The 19,297-nt window shown below is 41.0% G+C and overlaps 1 protein-coding gene across 5 annotated transcripts in view; it reads right to left on the minus strand.

The window, feature by feature from the left end:
- Positions 1 to 19,297, minus strand: part of KIF13B (kinesin family member 13B) — a 124,340-nt gene that overhangs the window by 40,852 nt on the left and 64,191 nt on the right. For all 5 annotated transcript variants that reach the window (XM_074536477.1, XM_074536475.1, XM_074536476.1 and 2 more), the window contains 13 exons: positions 16,424 to 16,534; positions 13,282 to 13,416; positions 11,109 to 11,239; positions 9,862 to 9,948; positions 9,032 to 9,222; positions 8,218 to 8,428; positions 6,398 to 6,560; positions 5,259 to 5,405; positions 4,665 to 4,814; positions 3,905 to 4,033; positions 2,323 to 2,493; positions 1,177 to 1,334; positions 58 to 190 (listed from right to left, as the gene is read on the minus strand). In XM_074536477.1, the coding sequence (XP_074392578.1) occupies positions 58 to 190; positions 1,177 to 1,334; positions 2,323 to 2,493; positions 3,905 to 4,033; positions 4,665 to 4,814; positions 5,259 to 5,405; positions 6,398 to 6,560; positions 8,218 to 8,428; positions 9,032 to 9,222; positions 9,862 to 9,948; positions 11,109 to 11,239; positions 13,282 to 13,416; positions 16,424 to 16,534 (1,917 nt within the window). The remainder of the gene's footprint in view (positions 1 to 57; positions 191 to 1,176; positions 1,335 to 2,322; positions 2,494 to 3,904; positions 4,034 to 4,664; positions 4,815 to 5,258; positions 5,406 to 6,397; positions 6,561 to 8,217; positions 8,429 to 9,031; positions 9,223 to 9,861; positions 9,949 to 11,108; positions 11,240 to 13,281; positions 13,417 to 16,423; positions 16,535 to 19,297) is intronic.

Here is a 19,297-nt window from a genome sequence, read left to right on the forward strand (position 1 = left end):
AGGCAAAGCTCCCCAGGTGTTTCTGGCAGAGCTGGAGCCCTGCCTGTGCCACCTCACCTGTCTGAGCTGGAAGATGCCTCCTGTGCTGACGTCCTTGGCAGGGGTCACCTCCACTGGGCAGTACTCCCCGTTCTCATTGAGCTCCAGGATCTGCACCCACAGCTCCACTTTGCGCGTCACCTCACTCCACCTGCAGAACAAGCCATGGACTGGGTTTTTTGTTCTCTTTGGATGGTTTTTTTTTCCCCCAAAAAAAGGAATTAAAACATCAAAACACTGAGCTTACAGCGCAGACTGAAGTAGCAACAACTGCTGCAATAAATGCACCATTTGTGAGCACACAGGTAGCAGCTGTGCAGAGCTTCTAAATTTTCCTGGCAGCTATTTTAGTCAAACATCAGAAATAAGCCTTTTCCTGATTCCAATACAAACCCCAATTCCACATTTAAGCTCTGGTCTCAACTCCTGCCAGAGAAGCTCAGTGTTGTCAGGGCAATCAGGCTGAGATGGAAGACAGAAGAATGAAATATGACATTGTCTCACAAGCCATCAACATTCAGAGCACTTTCCTGACCTCCTTCAAATCACTGCCTTCTCTCAATTCTTCCCAGAGCTTAATAAGAAGCAGCCATTTTTGTAGAACTTAAAAATTAAAAAGGATAGAGGTGCTCACTACTTAGCTGCCAAACATAACCCACTATTTTAGAGCACCCTTTTCCTCTTTGCCATATTTCCCTGACTTTTATTTTAAATTTCCTTATGTGCAGCTTAATAGTCAACATAAGATTAAGCTGCAAGTAAAAAGAGAAGTAACTGCCAATAAATTAAGATGCAAAGCTGCCTTCTAATTGAAGAGGCAAAACAACTCACATTTAAGAAAATGCTACTACAATATTACTTTGGGGACAACAAATGGTGCAAGCAAACAAAAAACACCTCCCTGAAGTCTGAATTTCCATAATATTGAATTTTTATCCAAATTGAGGTAATAAGGAATAAAACTTTTCCAGTGGCAGCATTACAGAGATGGCATTTCATGGCCAGGAATGAACTAGAGTCAACCAGTGGCCTTCAGTTTGAAATTTGACTCCTTAACCCAAATCTGCTTCAAAACTGAGCACCTCAGGTGGTGATTTTTCCCAAATTCCAAACCAAAGATTCATTTCCCACACGTACCTGTCCCGAAGGCTGCGTGTTTTGGCTTGAATTATTCCCAAATCCCACAGGGCTGGGTTTTTTCGGTCCCCACTCTGTTTGTGTCCATAAACTTCAATGGCCAAAGCACCATCATAAAGATGTTCCATGAAGTCTTCAGAAATATTCACAGAAACCTCCTGGAAAGGACAAATCAGTTGGTAACTGTGACTACATGACTCAGCTGGGAGATTTTACTGCCTTGACTTTAATAAAAGCATTTAGTAAAATTAAAATCCCCCTGGTTCCCAAGACACAATCCAGGGGAAAGGAATTGTTGGCTCAGTTTGTAAAATCAGCAGGCAGGTCAAAGGAATGTGATTTTCCAAAGATTAAAGTCTATAAGGAGCTGAAAAATGACCACAGGCTGTTGCAAGCCCTGAGCCAATGGATCAGAAAAAAAATCAAAGCATATGCTGCAATGCTTCAGAATCAGAAAATCAAAACTCATCAGAAGGTGTTACATCCATTTCACAAATGGGAAGAGGAATAAATTGCCCAGTGTGATAAGAAGTGATAGAACATGATGACAGCTGGGGTGATTTGGCTGAGATTCATCCAGCTGACTTTAGATGTCTCTATAAAATGCTCAGCTGCTCCAGAGCCAGTGGGAAGAAAGAGTCTGTCCTAAATAGTCTGTTCTGACCTCTAACAACCCAACCTCAGCATCCACAGCAGCCCCATGTCCCAGAATTGGGACATTTCTCTTCATTTCATCAGACTTTAGAGTGATCACCTCAGTTAATGACATCATGTAACCTCAGATAAATATCCCTCATCCACAGGTGAATTTTACTGCGGATAAATTCCAATATTAGTTTCTCAGATGAAGTCATGTTTTCCTTTATTAACCCACTTCACCTTCAGTGATTTCTGTACAAATGAACAGTGCAGAAGAATCAAACTTAAATGGACTCTGAAGACATTTGAATTCCTATTTAAAAAAAGATTAGTGTATCAACATAATGAAATTAAAAATGGTATTAGGGCATCATGAAATAAAATGTGAGAAAAGAGGCAGATAAAACTGCTACACAAACTAAAATTGGTTTTGTTTTGTTTTTTTTTTTTTTTTTTTTTTTTTTGCCTGCCTTACAGTTTAATGAATAAAACAGAAAAAGAAATTACATTGCAGTGGTCAAAGACAACCATGCACCGAGGCTCCTTGCTGATGGAAGACTGGGAAGGATCCACCTCAGGTGCAACAACAACTGGCTCCACTTGATCCCAGAATGTGTATTTGCAGAACACAAAGTTGGACAGGTGCTGTGGCAAACCTGTAGCTTGAAGTATTTTAATCTGGAAAGGAGGTGAGAAAGAAATGGAGAGCACTTATTCATCAGGCATGGAATTAAAAACATCACCTGGCAGAACAATGCTCCACTGCAAAGGATAAAAAAAAATAAGAACATAAATAAAAAAATAAGAACAGCAAACCAAAAACAATTTAGCAAAATAAAATTTCTGCACTGACACTCATTGGAGGCAATATTTGGAGTGCAGCAGCTGAGGACAGTCACTAGATGTCACCAGGCTCATATTTCCTGGAAGGGACATTCTGCTCATATTTAATGGTGAAATGCACCAAACCCGTTGCAACTGAAGAGGAATACAATAAAAATCTCATATTTCCAGTGGCTCCTTTATGCTCCAAAAATCCTGGGTTTAAGATACTACTTATTCTTATTCTGTAACGCTGGAATAACCTAAAATGAACCCCAAAGAAAGCAAAATTAACCTGTCCTCTCATCAAATCAAGGTCAAATAGAAACAAAATATTGTGAATTCTCATTCTGATCTAAACAAAGCCATCATATTCACCATATATTTAATAAACTTTTATTCTCCATTTGTCAAATTAAGACCAAATGAGTTGGACTTCTGCAGTATGAACCTCATGATTAGGCAGGAGGAATTTTTTGCCAAAATGCCCCATCCTGCTTGTAAACACTGGAGCTCTATGGAACAGGATAAAAAGTGGGAGGGGAAAAGCACAATTTCTCCCAAATTGTTCATATTATCCAGAAGTCAGCAAGGCTGGGGACCAGACCCTCTAATGTTTTTTGCCTTTCTTTTCTTATCTGTAGCTTGTGGTTTTACTATCACAGAACTGCTAGTAAATACTTGCTACTAATTTTATTCTTATTATTAAGAGTAATAAAAGCTGTTAACACACAGAGTACATATTAACACACAGTTAATATAGTATTAATATTATAATAGTAATATTACATTAATAAATAATATATATTAATATTAATATATCATAATATTTAACATACAGTTAAAACACACTGTACATATTTTACAAAATATTTAATATTTAGAGAACGAAATATCATGAGAAACAGAAATATTAATTGATAATGATTCCTAGAATGAGGGGAGTTTATCTCCCATCTCTTGCTTGGATTCTACAGTGATTCTTGATTCTGCAAGATATTCTTGAATTAGATATTGCAGTGCCAATCCTAATACAAAGACCATCTCTGGATTGCAATAAAATTCCTGGGGTAGGCCTTTAGCATATTAATGCAATTAATGAAAGGAACAAACCCCAACTAATTATCTTGTGTTACTTCAGCCATTCCAGAAGCAAAATAAGGTTACAAACAGAAGACATCCAATGTCCAGAAGCCAAGAATTTCTTTCTGACTCAGGATGGGGAGAGAAAAAGCCGCTCAGAGGTTGGGAGACACCTGGAACTCACCCTGCAGACAAGTTTTCTCTCTGGGATTTCATTTTCATTGGAGTAGTCAGGGCTGTCCTCACCTCCCACCAGCCTGTCATCGATTTCCCCGCTCACTCGAACAACTTCCACGTGGAGACGGCCTGAAACCTGGCAGGGCAGGAGCCAGAGTTATTTGTGTGCCAGAAAACAGTGACAGGCTCACCCCCTCCCAGGCTGTAAGCAGCCAACACTTTACTCCTTTCTGCACTCTGCATTTGTTGCACTATGTGAGGAACACTGTGGAGCAAGGATCAAAAAGCCTTTGTTGCAAAAATCATAAAGAAATCAGACACTGGGGTGACTTAGGGAACAATTTCACCTTCAAACCAGTCTCTGGAGGGTCTGCAAAGTGCACACTTGATGCAGAGCATGGAGAATGTTGCCTGGTGTGCTCTGCTGCCTTTGAAGTTGTTCTTACAGAATATATTTAAGAACTTATTTTCTTGATGGCAGGCAGTGAAACCAGTGGAGCTATAGCTCATCCTAAGGACTTATTTTGGGCTATTTCCCTCAGGAAGCTTTCTCCTTTCACAATCACCTTGCTGGGATTGAGAACTGTCTGAAAACTGCAGTAAAATATTATGGAATTTACACAATTCCACACTGTTAGGGAAGATCTTGAGTACATGAAACTGGAAATTATCTGAAACTGGAAATTATCTACTTTGTGCTGGTACTGAGATCCACAGGCTGTAATTAAAGAATGATTTTAAATTTTAGATTTTAAAGAATGACAAACCTCTCCCTTCTGATTGATGATTGGAACAGCATATTGAAGCTTCACATCATAGAACAGGCACTCCAGGAAAACATTGGCTACTCCAATAAGGCTGTGGTTCTCCTGCTCGTCATAGAAGGGATCAGCTCTCCTGAAATAAGCTCTCATCACCTGCAAGCAAATCCAGAGTCTGTCAGGAATCCAAACCTCCCAGGAAACACTTCTCCAAGTGTTGCACAACCAGCCCAGTGAAAGAAAAGGGGACTCAAGCAAGAGGCCAGATTAGATCACAAGAAGAATGGAAAAGAATTTTATTTTGCATAAGGCCTGTCCTGAGCAAGTCCTCTTTAACTCTGCCAGATTCCTGAACATTAACTGCTGTTGTGTCACCTGCAGCCTCCTATTGTGTGCTCCATTCCCTCACCAAACTATGCATGCAGGCAGGGATCAGAGTGACAAGATAAGGGTTAATGAAATGCTGAGCATCAATTCAGGACTAGGAAAAGCAAAACCTCAGGGAAACTCAGCTCTTGGCACATTCCCTCCCCACCTCCACCCAACAATCCTCCTGAAAATGCCAACAGGAATGCAATTACAGGAGGACTTTTTACTTACTGGATTGTCTTCCTCACAGTCTTTCCACTCCTGGTAGAGGTCCCTCATATCCACCAGTCGATTTTCCAGCTTTTCCAGTGACCAGATCTGTTTGCCTTTCCCTTTCCTCCTCACCTGGATTGCAGGCTCACTGAGAATTGCACCTCTCTGAGAAACAATTAAAGGGATGCCAAGAAGGAATTCGTGTCACAACAGTGAAAAAAGAGTTTAAAACTAATACAAACTTGAGAATATCTTTGGGAAAAGTCTGTTCTTTTTTTTTTTTTATTCTGGCTTGAGCAGCCAAATCCAAGTGTGACAGGCTCTGAGTTCAGCTGTCACAGTGTATTGGTGCTCATTTTAACTGGGCAGTGTAATCACAGCTACAGGCACTGGTTTCCATGGATTTTCACCTTGCATAAGTGTTAGAAATGGGAACATTTAAGTATTTCACAAATACCCTCGAGTTAGAGCAGGCCTGGAGCTCCAGCTAAAATTACCAATGCCTGCAACTTTCAACTAGTGCAGACACTTAACCCCCTTTATCATCCTGTCTCTGGATGTGTCTTCTCTAGAAGACTGCGAGAAAAACTTCTAAAACAACTGACAAAAATTATAATCCTGGAATAAAATCCATCTGCTGCACTAACGACAGTCTGAGTATCACCAAAATACTGATTTGGCTTCAAGAAATAACACCAGCTTCGGCTGTCAGCCTGAGACACAGAAGTCTTCCAAAATTCCTTCCAAAATTTCTACGATGCCTGGGAACAAATAATTGAAATTCTCTCTGCTCCAGTTCCTCCCTCCATAATGGGGATGGCAGAATTTTCACAGCTCACTGGGATGATGCAAAGCCAAATGCCCACAAAGGGATGGTAAACACTTGCAACAGATGTTGCCCAACCTGCAGAGACTTTGTCACTCTGCAACAACAACAAGTGGGAACTTCAACACCAGGGGAAAGGTCTTGCACCCAAATATTTATCTTTTAAGGGATATTGTAAGATTTTCATGGTGTAACATAAGATAAGGATGCAGCAGAGATGTATTTAATGCACTTTAGTGGAAAACTAACTCAACCATTATAGTCAAAGAGATCTGAACACTGAGGGACAAACTTACTAAACAACCATTTAATTCAGTCAGGGTGGCTGTACCTTGCTGTTGGCATTAAGGCTTGAAGCTGGGATCTGGAGGGTCACTTTGTACTCTGTCCTCTTGTCCAGTTCCTCTCCAATAAAATTGGCTTCTCTCACATACAGATTGGCTTTAACAATCTGCTCTCGCAGCTTCCTCAGGCTGTGGGTCAGCATTTCTTCCCTGGAACAACGGGAATGGGGAGACAGGAAAAATCATGAGGTTCATGAAAAGCAAAATAAATGGATGAAGAGGCAACTGAGAGCTTGTGGGTGAGGATTAAAGAGGGAAGGGACAGGTGACATTAAAGTGGGGCTGCTACAAATATTGGACAGGTGAGCCCCTCAGAAAACCCAGGAGCAACCTCATGCTCACAAGCGCTGGACTTCAGCAGAACTTGTGCAAAGGTCTGGACACTGCTGGAGAGGGACTTGGGACAAGGGATAGAGGGACAGGACACAGGGAATGGCTTCCCAATGCCACAGGGAAGCAGATGGATGGGATACTGGGAAGGAATTTTTGACTGTGAGGGTGGTGAGGCCCTGGCACAGGGTGTCCAGAGAAGCTGTGGCTGCACCTGGATCCCTGGAAGTGTCCAAGGCCAGGCTGGATGGGGCCTGGAGCAACCTGGGATAGTGGAAGGTGTCCCTGGCCATGGAAGGGGGTGGGACTGGAAGGACTTTCAGGTCCCTTCACACCAAAATGATTTTATCATTATATTTATAGAATTTGTATTTTTAATACAAAAAATCAGGCTAATGAAATCACATTTTAACTGGAAAAATGCCCCCCCCATCTGTATGAATTTAGCAATATGAAAATTAGGATGCTGCTGGCTTTGGACACTTCTCCATGCATCTGCTGAACAGGCAGCTTTTGTGTGGCTCATTCCAGAGTTCTCCCACCACAGATGTGGACGTTCCATGTTACAGAGAAAGGTTTATTCAGACAGGAACCCATTTGCTCACTGGCCTTCCTGACAAGTGTGAGAGAAAGTGGCAATTCTGTGCAGCCCAGGAATCTGGTGCCACAAAACATCCCAGGCAACACACCTAGCACCTTGTCAGGCTGGCTGAAATATTTTTTCATTCCAAAGTTGCTTTTCTATCTGTATTTTTCATGACAATGTCTTTACCACACTCATCCTCCTCCTGCAGCTGCTCTTTTTGACAGCAATAGTGGAAAAGATTATTTAGGGGCTGAAGTAAATAACCTCAGTGCCATTACCCAGGAAGAGGCAGAGTGGACAGTGACCCCTCTGTGGTTATTAAATGGTTTTTACAATGATCTGGATTTAAATTATTTGTATCATTCTCTTACTCCCTTTTTTTTATTTGCTTCTGCTTGCCAGAACCTGCCCAGGTCAGACAGCTGGATCTGAGTCAAGAGGAAAAACTTTCCAGCAGCTGAGTCATACATGACCCATGAAAGAGCAAACTCACATAGAAACCCCAAAATTTCATCCAATCACTTCATCTTTAGTTAAATTTGCTGCTGATCAGCATAGATCTTCTCCTTAACAACAAAGCAGGAACTCGTTATTTCTTATATTTTCTACTATTTTAGGTGTGGTTATTCTGGAGATGTTCAAGGCCAGGTTGGATGGGGCTTGGAGCAAAGTGGGATAGTGGAAAGTGTCCTCCTCATGGCAGGGGTGGAACTGGATGGTCTTTAATGTCCCTTCTGTGATTTTTAGATGAACATTTTGGCCGTATCCTACCCAAGCCCCCACATGAGTCCTCACAGAAATCCACCACAATTGCAGCACAATGAAAATTTTACCAAAATTTGCTGCAGAAATTTGACAGAACGCCCCTGGTGGCCCCAGGGGGGTACCCACCTCTCCTCTGCCCACTGCCTGAGGCGCTGCTGGGCACTGGGGGAGTGGAAGGAGAACCTGTCCATGCTGCGGAAATGCTGCTTCTCGGGCGAGAGCCGGCGCCGCAGCTGCTCCAGCTCGTGCTCGTACATCAGCCTCTGCCTCTCCAGGGCTGATCTCTTCTCCTCCTCGTGCTGCTGCTCCAGGCTTTGCAGGATTGACTGCATCGGGTCTAGGCAGAGTTTGAAAATAAAGAAATACTGCAGTGAAATCCATGCTGAGGAACATCCTTGATGTATGGTGTGAGTGCAGGGATCAAGTAAAGAGACTCTGGTTTTGTTGCAGTGTGTATTTAAAAAGTGCTGCTGAATTCTGAAGCATAACAAATGTTTACACAAGGCAGATGATTTAGGAGAATTAAGAAAAGGGAAAGCCCAAGTTAGGAAAAAAAAAAAAATGTCTTCCTGTTTCCCAAAATAATGTCATTCTGGGACAGCTACATAAGACCACAAAAACTCAAAAACATGGTTTCAGAGACAGAAATCACTGCAGTTAATGCCTGAGTGAGACATAACACAAGAAAAATAAACAGCCAAGTGAAAACACTTTGATTTGAGACTGCAGTTCCACCAGCATTCCACTTCTGGCTTTCCCCTCAGCAAGAACTGCCAAACCAAACAGTCTGCCATGGTTATTTTTCCCTCCTCAAGCACAAAAATGACTGTGATGAGTCATTCACAAGAAAAATTCTCCAAAAGGAAGTTATAAAGGAAAAAGTCTGTGGTTATCCTCATATTTTATACACATTTCCAAATAATTTTTTGGGGTTCCTTACCATTACTACCAAGAGCCTTCATGGTGACTTCCATCTGGGCATACTCATAGCTGAAGTTAATCTCACTGGACACCTCACTGGAATTGTCTCCATCTATATCCAGCTGCTCCACACTGTTGCTGCACTTCATGGAGTTGTCCCGCTCCTCTTCCTCATGATCTGCCTTCTTTTTCTTCTTGGGCAAATTCAGCCTTTAAATAAGAGGAAAATTTTTAGATGATTATTAAATTGCTCAGCTCTGAAACACAGGGTTGCTTTCAAATATTGTTAAAATTCAGCAAAGCCTTGAAATCAGAAGATTTTTTTTCCCTTTCAAATTTTATTGATCTCCCGTGAGTGCAATTTTCCTCAGGGCAAAAACAGGAGCAGAAGGTAAACTAATTAATCCATTCTACATTCTCATAATTAAGTACCTCATGCTACCAATAACACAGTTCAGATAATCATGACATTTTTTAGTCATTCCACATCCAAATAATTCAGAGGCAATAACGAAGTGATAGCTCATTTTTTTTTATGTGGGTTCTCCTTTTAAGCATGAAATAAAGCAATGGCATTTTAGATTATCATTCAAATCCACTGATTTTTGAGGTATTTCAGAGGGTTTCAAAGCACAGCCTAGAACAGAAAACATCTACCAGTGATCCTGTCTGACACAGGAAGCTCACAGATATGGCTGGGACTACAGGGGACAGAGAGCACAGTAATAACATTTACCATTAAAAACCAGTCTAGCATCAGTATTGCTTTTATAATCCTCATCTTTCCTTGTACTTTAAATCAAAACAAAGTGGTTGCCAATTTACAATTCCTGGAATAACTTCTGTTACCTGAAGAAGTGGTTGTTTCCCCACAGGATTCTGTCTCCATGGTGGAGCTGGATGGGACACACGACAGCAGAGCCATTTACAAATGTCCTGGGAAAAGGCAAAAATCTCAAATAAATATATTTATATGAAGTTTCATTTTTCCCCTCCCAGTATTACTTTCATTACTGCAATAAGTAAAGGTAGGAGAAGAGATTTAGGGATTGTGAACAGGCAAAATATTCCCAGAAAATTCACTGATCTACCTAGTGCTGTTTCACTGTGTAGATCAGTGAATTTTCTGGGAATATTTTGCTCAATATTCAGCATCTTTCGCTCAAATATTCACTGACCTACCCAGTGCTGTTTCACCGGGTAGATCAGTGAATTTTTTGGGAATATTTTGCTCAAATTCAGCTTCTTTTGACCTCCTAAGCTCATGAAGTTCAGTACATTTAGACAGATATTACTACAGTTGTGTCTGGGGAATAAAATTAGGGTTTAAAAATGAGCAGCCTGAAAAAACAGTCACTAGAAAAAAACCACTTGCACACTGCTCTGAAATACAGACACAAAATAGAAATATTTGAATAAGGCAATAGACACCTTTGCTACATGAACAGCTTAAATTCACTAATTAAAATAATCAGAAACTATTTTTGTTTCTGAGTCAGATTAAGTTTGGAAATAGGATTGTGGGATAACTCAAATTTGAAGGGAATCTCAGGCTGTCACCCAGTCCAATCTGCTCCAAGCAGGATCAGCCACAAATCAGGGTAAATGTGCAAAGTTTGAATTTTGTGTATTAACAATAAGTTATTGGAGATGCTGACTCCACATGTCATTTTGTGATCAATCTGAATATGCCAGCTGCTTCTCAAGTAGAGCTACTTAATTGAATAAAGCAACACATGCTTCAGCAGCTCTTTGCATATCAACAGATCTTCTGGAAAATTAATTCAAATTTTGATAGGAGTTACATCTACACAGCTGCAAATCAGTGAGTATCTACTTGCTGAAAGCACATGCAATTTACTCATCTCCTCTTTAAAAATTTGGGCTACAAACACCCTCCCTGAGAGAAATCCCACTGGAATGGAACATGAGTTGACAGAGGAACAGGTGACAATTAAAATGTAAAAGCAGAATTTTTCCTATTACGAAGGAGATAGAGAAGTTTGTTTTCCAAGTATCTTTGTGCACAATTAATCATAAAATACTGGATAAAATGATAACTATCAAACAGCTGTGGCTGCATTTTATTCCTTCACCTGGTATTTTTTTGAGGGGTCAGCATAACTTGGCCTTCTGGGGTGATGTCTATGATGCAGTGCTCAGGAAGAATTCCCATCCCACACAGCTGGATATCCTGAGAGTTGTCTGAGCCTATTAATGTGTGCTCCTGGGGAAAAATTAATTCAGATGTTAATGATGGATTGCAGAGGTTCACTGGGTCTAATTCACCCTTTCTCCTTCTGGATGTGTTGTATCATCTCGTCCCAAAATTTCACAGCTGTTCAATACTTCCCTTAGAGGGAAGGAGAGAAGAAAATCAACTCTTTGTCTCACAATAATAAGCAGGGAGCATGCAGGAAAGTTTACAGTCAACAGTTAAACATGAAAATTAAGATAATTTTGATTTAATGGAGGAATCCAGTGCCTCAGAATGTTGTAGAAGCCAAAGGAATAAAGGATTTCAGGCAGGAACTTAGAGAGGCTCTCAGTGGCAGATCCATGGTGGTTATGGAGGTTCCACCTAGATCAGCAACACTCAGGAAAATCCTGGATACTCAAGGTGAGGGGCATTTGGAAGATGAAGGATCAGCCCACAAATCAAATTGCTGAGGTTGGAAAAAACACTTTAAGACCATCCAACCATCCCCAGCACTGCCAAGGCCACCAGCGCCCCACGTCCCCAAATGCCACTTGCACAAGGCTTTTAAATCCCTCCAGGGATGGGGACTCCACCACTGCCAGGGCTGGGTCCCCCTTTTGGGACAGAAATCTCTTTTTCAGGCATCTCCAAGCAATTTTTGAGGAACAGATTTAACAGTTTAGACAGGTCAGTTCAGGTTGTTCTTCAGTACTTGAAGAACCTGATGCACACACAGCTTAGAGAGAAAGTAGGCAAATATTCTGAGAAACAAGAGAGTTAAATCTCAGGATTTTAGGAAAAACACCTGCAAGTAATTTTATTCACAATAATTTCAAAGCACAGGGATTTTTACACCAAAATTCCCCAGGAGAAAGACAAATCTGAGTTATTAAAAAAATGACAAAGACTAATTGAAGGAGACAAAAGCTACCCCAAGGAGTTTTCCCCAGAAAAGGAAAAGAGCACAGAACCACCTGAGATTTTTCCTTCTGGCACTGATGGGCCAAAGGCTTTGCCCTACTCTTGTCCTTGTCCCCAGTGACCACTGGGACAAAGTGGGATCTGTCCCAGTATCTGTCAGTGATTTAGCAGCTGAGTCACACTCTGCACTTTTACGTGCAAATTGTCTGGGAAAGAGTCAACCTCTCCCAAAACCTCAGCTCTTTTCTCCTTTTTAATGTGTTTTTTTAGCAGATACTACATGGAAAAAGCGTTTTCCCTTGTTTCTATTGAGATATCACAGAGCCACAATGGCTGATATAAAAGAGGATCAAATATTTCCTAAGACTGACTAAACTAAAACCATCTTTCAGCTTAATTGCTGATTTTGTGGCTGTTTTGAGAGTTACTACCCCACTTCAAAGGCAACAGAATGATTTAATGTGAAGCTCAAACTGCTGATGTTTGCTGTGAAATTTTCAGAATTTCCACTCCAAGTTGTGACTTTAAAATGGTTGTACCTTGCTTCTCCTCCTGAGTCCTCCATCTACATTTGTAAAAGCCACAATAAACTGCCCAAATATTTCAGTACAGCGTCCAAAAGTCACATCATGTGTTTGATGGTTAATATCAGAAACACGGACTGCACATCAGAAATGCTGAGGCAGAACAGAACTTGTTTTTCACTTCTGGCAAGCTGCACCAAGAGGATTAAAAATGCATTTCATAAACTGAAGACAGCAGCCAGAATTTAGACTACACACAGAGAAGCTGACTACTGATACACCCTTTTCATATAAAAAGTAAAAGCTTGTGAAAGTTTGCATTAAAAAACCCCAACCAAAAAAAAAATCTCATCCCAGAATAGGAGACAGTTTCTCAAAAACAACATGTCTAAATTTCTTTTAGATAAACACCAAAACACCAAAGAAAACCAAAACAAACAAAACCATCAAATCCCCAAACTTTTCTCATGCATCAAAGAATTACTTTTGAAATAAAAAGGTTGTACTATAAAAATCTTAATATTTTTAGATATACAGTTTTATAGAACTCTCCAAGTACACCTCTGCCAAATAAATTAGAGGCCTGACATGACAAAACTTTTAAATACAAAGATATATTTTTACCTTTAAATAGTACACCAGGAGTTCATTGAGAGCTGGATCTGCATTCAAATTAACCAGGAAGCATTTATTATCCCCAACTTTTATTCCAGAGGACTGCAGGGATATGCCAAGGCTTTCCAGTTGTTTCTGACGTTCCTGGAAGAGAGCAGCCATCAAAACTGAGCTGATTGATGCCCAACCATTCTGAAATCCATTCCCATCTGCAGGAGCCACCAGGCAAAAATGATGGATTGGTACTTCTAGAACAGGAAATTCTTTCTTCTGCAACAGGTGAGGCACAGAAGGTTCAGCTGCATCTGCTCAGGGGTATCTGTGATTCCTCCTGTGGCTCCGTGCTTTGGTCCCACACATTCCCAAATTCCCAGTGGGAAATGAAAGCAGCTGGGAGCAGCCTCCTGCAGCACTGCAGAGCATCTCCATGACCTCACTGGAACAGCAAAATGCTACCACAAAGCCATCTCTAGAGCCCTTTATTCTCCCTTTCCAGCTAAAAAGCAAGAAGTTAAGTTAAATCCTTGCCAAGCCAAGCTCCATGTCTATCCTTTGTTCCAGAGCAATCAAAATGACAAAAAACTGGCAACCTGCTATTTAAGTAATGCAAAGAACACTTCCTGCTGAACAAGAATAACAGCGTTTTGGATGGTGTTTTGTTCTTGTCAAAAGACTTCATAGAAATGCCCAACAAAGCATTACTGTGCAAAAAATGTCCATCTCTCAAAGGGAAGGGTTTGGGTGAGACCAGAACAGTGAAAGAGGAACATTAAACATTTCTGACTTAGAAACAGAAAGGGATTTTTCTCAAAAAAAAAAAATCCACTGGGATAGAAAAATTGAGAATTGTTCCCAGGAGCAGAGAGAAACTGAATTGAGACTCACTGTCTGCAACAGCAAAAAAAATTAGAAATAAATATGAGGGAATCCTCACAGGATTACTGGGGGAAGCAGTAACAGGAGAGGGTGAAATAAGCAAAAAAACATACAAGAGACCTACAGAGCTTTCCCTGTGCTGCTGAGACTTTTAAAAAAATCAAATTAGATAATGTAGGAATAATCCTGGAATGTTTATCTTTACCTATCAGTGTGCTTTATATTTAAAAACTGACTATGTCACAATATTCAGGATCATTCCCTGCTCAGTTGTACCAGGTCTAATCAAGATTAATATTGCAAATAAATGGCACAACTCGCTCTTGATTTTCTGTTCCCTGTCTCCACACAGGCTTACAAACTCAACATGATGTCCTTGTAAGGGAAAGTCATGTGTGTGAGTGAGAGAGAGAGAGAAAACAAAGAACAGAGGAGAAACTGCAGAGTGATGTCAAAGATCTCTCTTCCGATCACCAGTGCCAGGCTCTGAAGTTCACAAAAATCCTCATTATCTGCAGAGATAAAGCACATGTTGCCCTAAGGAGAACTTGGCCCACAATGTGAATCTCATAGGATTAACTGAGAGAAAAAGAGCCACTTCCTGTTAATTTTTTCTCAAGAGCTAATGTTAATTAACTTAAATGCTGAAAAAAAAAGAAGTATGTCAAATGCTGAAATTTTTCACTGAAAATGTGAAAAATAGCCTGTTTATGTGACTAGTGTTTAAGACTTTGAACTCTTATTGATGACTCTTTGATGGTCCTTGCTGTCTATTAGGAATCATCCTTTCCTCAAAGATTTACAAATATCTCTCCTTCCTTCCTGTTTATACCCTGACACAATTTGAGAGACAGATGAAAAAGCAGCAAATACAACATGTGGAGAACAGAGCACAGCCCTTTCCCTATATCCCTGTCCCACTTGGGGGCAGGAAATACAAAAACAAGAGTGAAGCTGAGCCAGGGAAAAAAGGAGAAGAGGGGAGAAGGTGTTTTAAGATTTAGTTTTTATTTCTCATTACCCTACTCTGATCTGATTGGTAACAAATTAACTCATTTTCCTCATTCAAATCAGTTTTGCCTGTGACAGTAATGGATGATTTATCTCTCCCTGTCCTTATCCGGACCCAGGAACCTTCTGTTACACCTTCACTCCCCTGTCCAGGTGAGGAGGGGAGTGACAGAGTGGCTTCCAGACAGTCCTGGAACAGCCTGTGCTGCACAAACACTTGTCCTCATCCCTCCTCTGGAAAAAAAAATCCCTTTTTCAAGGCTCATGAAACTCCCAGCTCTGAAACATCCTACCAGGCTGGGAATTTAGAGACAGAAAGGCAGAGAGCTCAAGCAGACAACAAGGCAAATTTAGTCTGAAGAGCTGAGCCCATTACTTCAGTTTTTCAACCTCCTCACACATTCAAAGCCTAGAAACTATTGTGTAGGATAAGAGCAGGATTTTTTTACTGTTATTATTTTTTATTTTATTTTTTTCCACCCTTATACACAGGGAGGAATTGCACTGAAAGGCAGGAAGCCCTCACAGTCACAGGCAGCACTTCTTACAATGGATCTTTAAAACCAAAGTCAACAGAGTCTATTCGGATTGTGGCATCTACAAGAGGGCTTTGTACCAGAGGCTCCATTCTCCCCTTATTTATTACACACTATTCATCACCTCCCCACAATCCTCCCCCTCCAAAGCTCCCCTCTGCAAATATATACATCAGCATTTGTGTGGGAAGAACCAGGAGTGTCATGCAACAACCGTGGTGACCTGCGTCATTTTTCCAAGGTAATCATCTCCAGTTATGGTCTGAGGCCCTAAATATCAGTTTAGGAGCTATTAAAACATACAGAGATTCTTGATAGCTCTATTTTTTATCATTCTGAATGCCCTTTGCCTGGTGCATTGAGGCACTCAGTCCATAACTTTGCACTGAATGCTCTCAATGCCCTCATCACAAACAATTTTATTGCCTGAAGAATATAAAAACCCCTGTAATCCTCTCATCCGTGGATTATTTTACATTTTTTTTTGTTAAATAACTTCTCCATTTGCATACAGTGACAATTTATTATTGTCACTGGAGTGGTAATCTGGGAGGCACCCATCTATCACAGGAATTAAGTGAAGCTTTTCAAAAGGGCAGCAAGCTTGACCTACTTACCCATAAATGTGGGGAGAGAGTCAGACAACCTCTATGAACTGACAGACAAAGAAAACAAACCTATTTTTCATAAAAAATGGGGGCAGGGAAGGAGGAAAGAAAGCAGCAAACCTGAGCTATCTCCTCAGTTTTTCGTAATTTTTCTTCCCAGGTCACGGTCATCTCCTGAATCAACTTTTCTGATTCCTCCAATCGTTCTTTTAACTCTGGCGATTTCATAGCCTGCAGGAATAAAAGCAAATGAAACAAGAAAAGCTTGTTGTGCTCTGTGTTTTTTCCCTCTGCAGCCACACAGACGGGGGAATGAATAAAGACAACATGACTCATTTTTCAAGGCACACTAAGCAGTAAGTAAAGGGGTCTTAAAAACACACATTGCACGTAAAAGCAGAATCCACCCAAAAGTTCTTTAATTAGTTACAAGTACAGATGTTAACATGGAGTTTATGTGCATCAATTACATTATACTGGCAGATTTGCACAAAGATGTTCACACAGAAACTAATCTTATCTCTACACTTCAAGTGACTCATATTAAAACCAGTTTTGTTTTTAAAGATCCTGCTGCTCTGGCTATCAAACTCTCAAAATGACACCTCACATCTCAGTACACTGCCATGCCACCAAAATATTTCTATTGCTCATGTTTAAATGGCCTGATGTATTATTTTTTCTATAGGAAAAATGCAGCTCTTCTGGTTATACACCTCTGCATTTCTACATGCAGTTTACAGGGTGAGTATCAAAAGAAGCTTTACAATGTGTTTCTGGACTCTGAAATTCCATTTTCTTGATAATTTGCCACAGCTCTAATTTTGTCTGGTGAAATTTTCCAAGGCCCATGTTCCAAACACAGACTACCTTAAGGAGATACTCCCACAGCTACCCATCAGACACCCCAAAAACTGAAAGGGTATCTGCATCCCCCCATTCCTGGAAGTGTCCAAGTCCAGGCTGGATGGAGCTTGGGGCACCCTGGGATAGTGGAAGGTGTCCCATGGCAGGGGCTTGGTCTAGAAGAGCTTTAAAAGGTCCCTTCCAACTCAAACTATTCTATGACTTTTAAACTTCCATCTCCATAGTGGGATTTCCTCCTCTACAAACCTTGTTCAAAAAGCCTGTGGACTTCCTCATGTCATTATTTCATTACTGCTGATGAGGAACATGGGTTTGGCTGGTTGGCATTTATGCAATGCCAATTAAACAATGGGAGCATCATCCTCCAGCATCAGACATTTCCTTACCACAAACCCAAAACTCCTCACAGGAATCCAGATCAAAGAGCGGCCTCATTACACTACAGTTCCTTCAAGAAATGGAGCAAGTGCCAGGATTGGAAAATCCTGTTTTAAGACAGGAGTTTCCTCTGCCTCAAGACACAACAGTCTAGGAACTGTCAGCTGATGCGTCCTGTGTGGGCTTTTTCTGCTTTAAACACCCAAATATGGGGTAAAAGGGAGAAGGATTTTGGACAGGAGTCTGGAGGGACAAAGGGGAATGGCTTCCCATGGACAGAGGGGAGGATTAGATGGGATATTGGGAAGGAATTCCTGGCCATGAGGGTGGTGAGGCCCTGGCACAGGATGCCCAGAGAAGCTGTGGCTTCTCCTGCATCCCTGGAAGTGTCCAAGGCCAGGCTGGACAGGGCTTGGAGCAACCTGGGATGGTGGAAGGTGTCCTTGCCCATGGCAAGGGGTGGCACTGGTTGAGCTTTAAGGTCCCTTCCAACCCAAAACCACTCCATGATTCTGTGAATTCCACACAGGGAAGGAAGTGAAGCCAAGGCAACTTCCCAAACAAAAATTCACAATACCAGAGAAAACATCATCAGGGCAAAGGGGTGGACACTACCAGGGCAGAATGATGAAGGCTCAGATACTCTCAAGTATCTGAGCCTTGAGAGTAATTTGACCATTTCTTTGGACAATTAGTGAACATTTTCACACATTTCAGCTGCACAATAACCTGGGTAACTCTCCTCATTGCCTATAATGCCTAAAAAAACCCCCAAAAAATGGGTCCCAGACCCACAGGCTGCTTCTCTGCCAGAAGCAGGTGAACTCCCGGTTCAGGAAGGACAAGCTGGTGGTCTTGGCACAGACAAATAAAAACATGATGCTTATTCCAACAAAAAGACAATCAAAATGCATGGATTATAAAAGGGGAAAAGAGGATAATTCCATACTCTGTGAAGGGAAAGTCAACTGTCAAGTTCTGCCCTGGTTGTTCAGGAGAGAAAAGGACACTGACACCAAAAGGCAAATAAAACCCAAACCCCACAACTTGGCAACTCCTATATCTGGAAATGAGCTTTGAAAATGTAACCTGTCATAATGAGTCAGTGCTTTTGTTCACTTCAGCAAGTTATTTATGCACATTTCTGGAAGAACAATTAGATGGGCAACAAATGTAATGAACTGAAAGGAGCACAAGGCTGTGAATGCGGGGTTTGACCTTTACTGTGCAGCCTCTTAACAGCAAATTGCTCTGGCTTTTCCCTGCTCTTTGTCAATGCCACTGGGATGACAACTAGGGTGGGATTTTAATACTTAGGAAATGAAATATTTATTATTTCATCCTTAGGAAACACTACTTCATTACTTTGGACAGCTGACATGATTTTGGGAGTAATACTAAAAAATGAAACAAATGGGGATTACTTGCAACTCTTGGAGTGCTGTTAAATCTGTGGCTGATATTTTAGAGGAATTTTTAGATATTTAATATTACGATATTTAACTTGAGACACCTTAAAGAAACTGATCCACACACAGTGGATGCTTAGCACATTAAGCAGCTCAAATGAGAAGAGTCCAAAATCCACAAGTCATTTGCAGTATCACAGCCAGCATTCCCTGCATACCTCATGATGCAAATGTTGTAATCATAATTTTTCTGAACTGCAAACCACAGGCATTACATCACCATTGGTTTGTCCCTTTGGAAACAGAACTCAGAGTTACACTAATTCTTGGCCTTCATCTA

The sequence above is a fragment of the Zonotrichia albicollis genome, chromosome 3 (genome assembly GCF_047830755.1).
Source record: "Zonotrichia albicollis isolate bZonAlb1 chromosome 3, bZonAlb1.hap1, whole genome shotgun sequence".
Taxonomy (NCBI): Eukaryota; Metazoa; Chordata; class Aves; order Passeriformes; family Passerellidae; genus Zonotrichia; species Zonotrichia albicollis.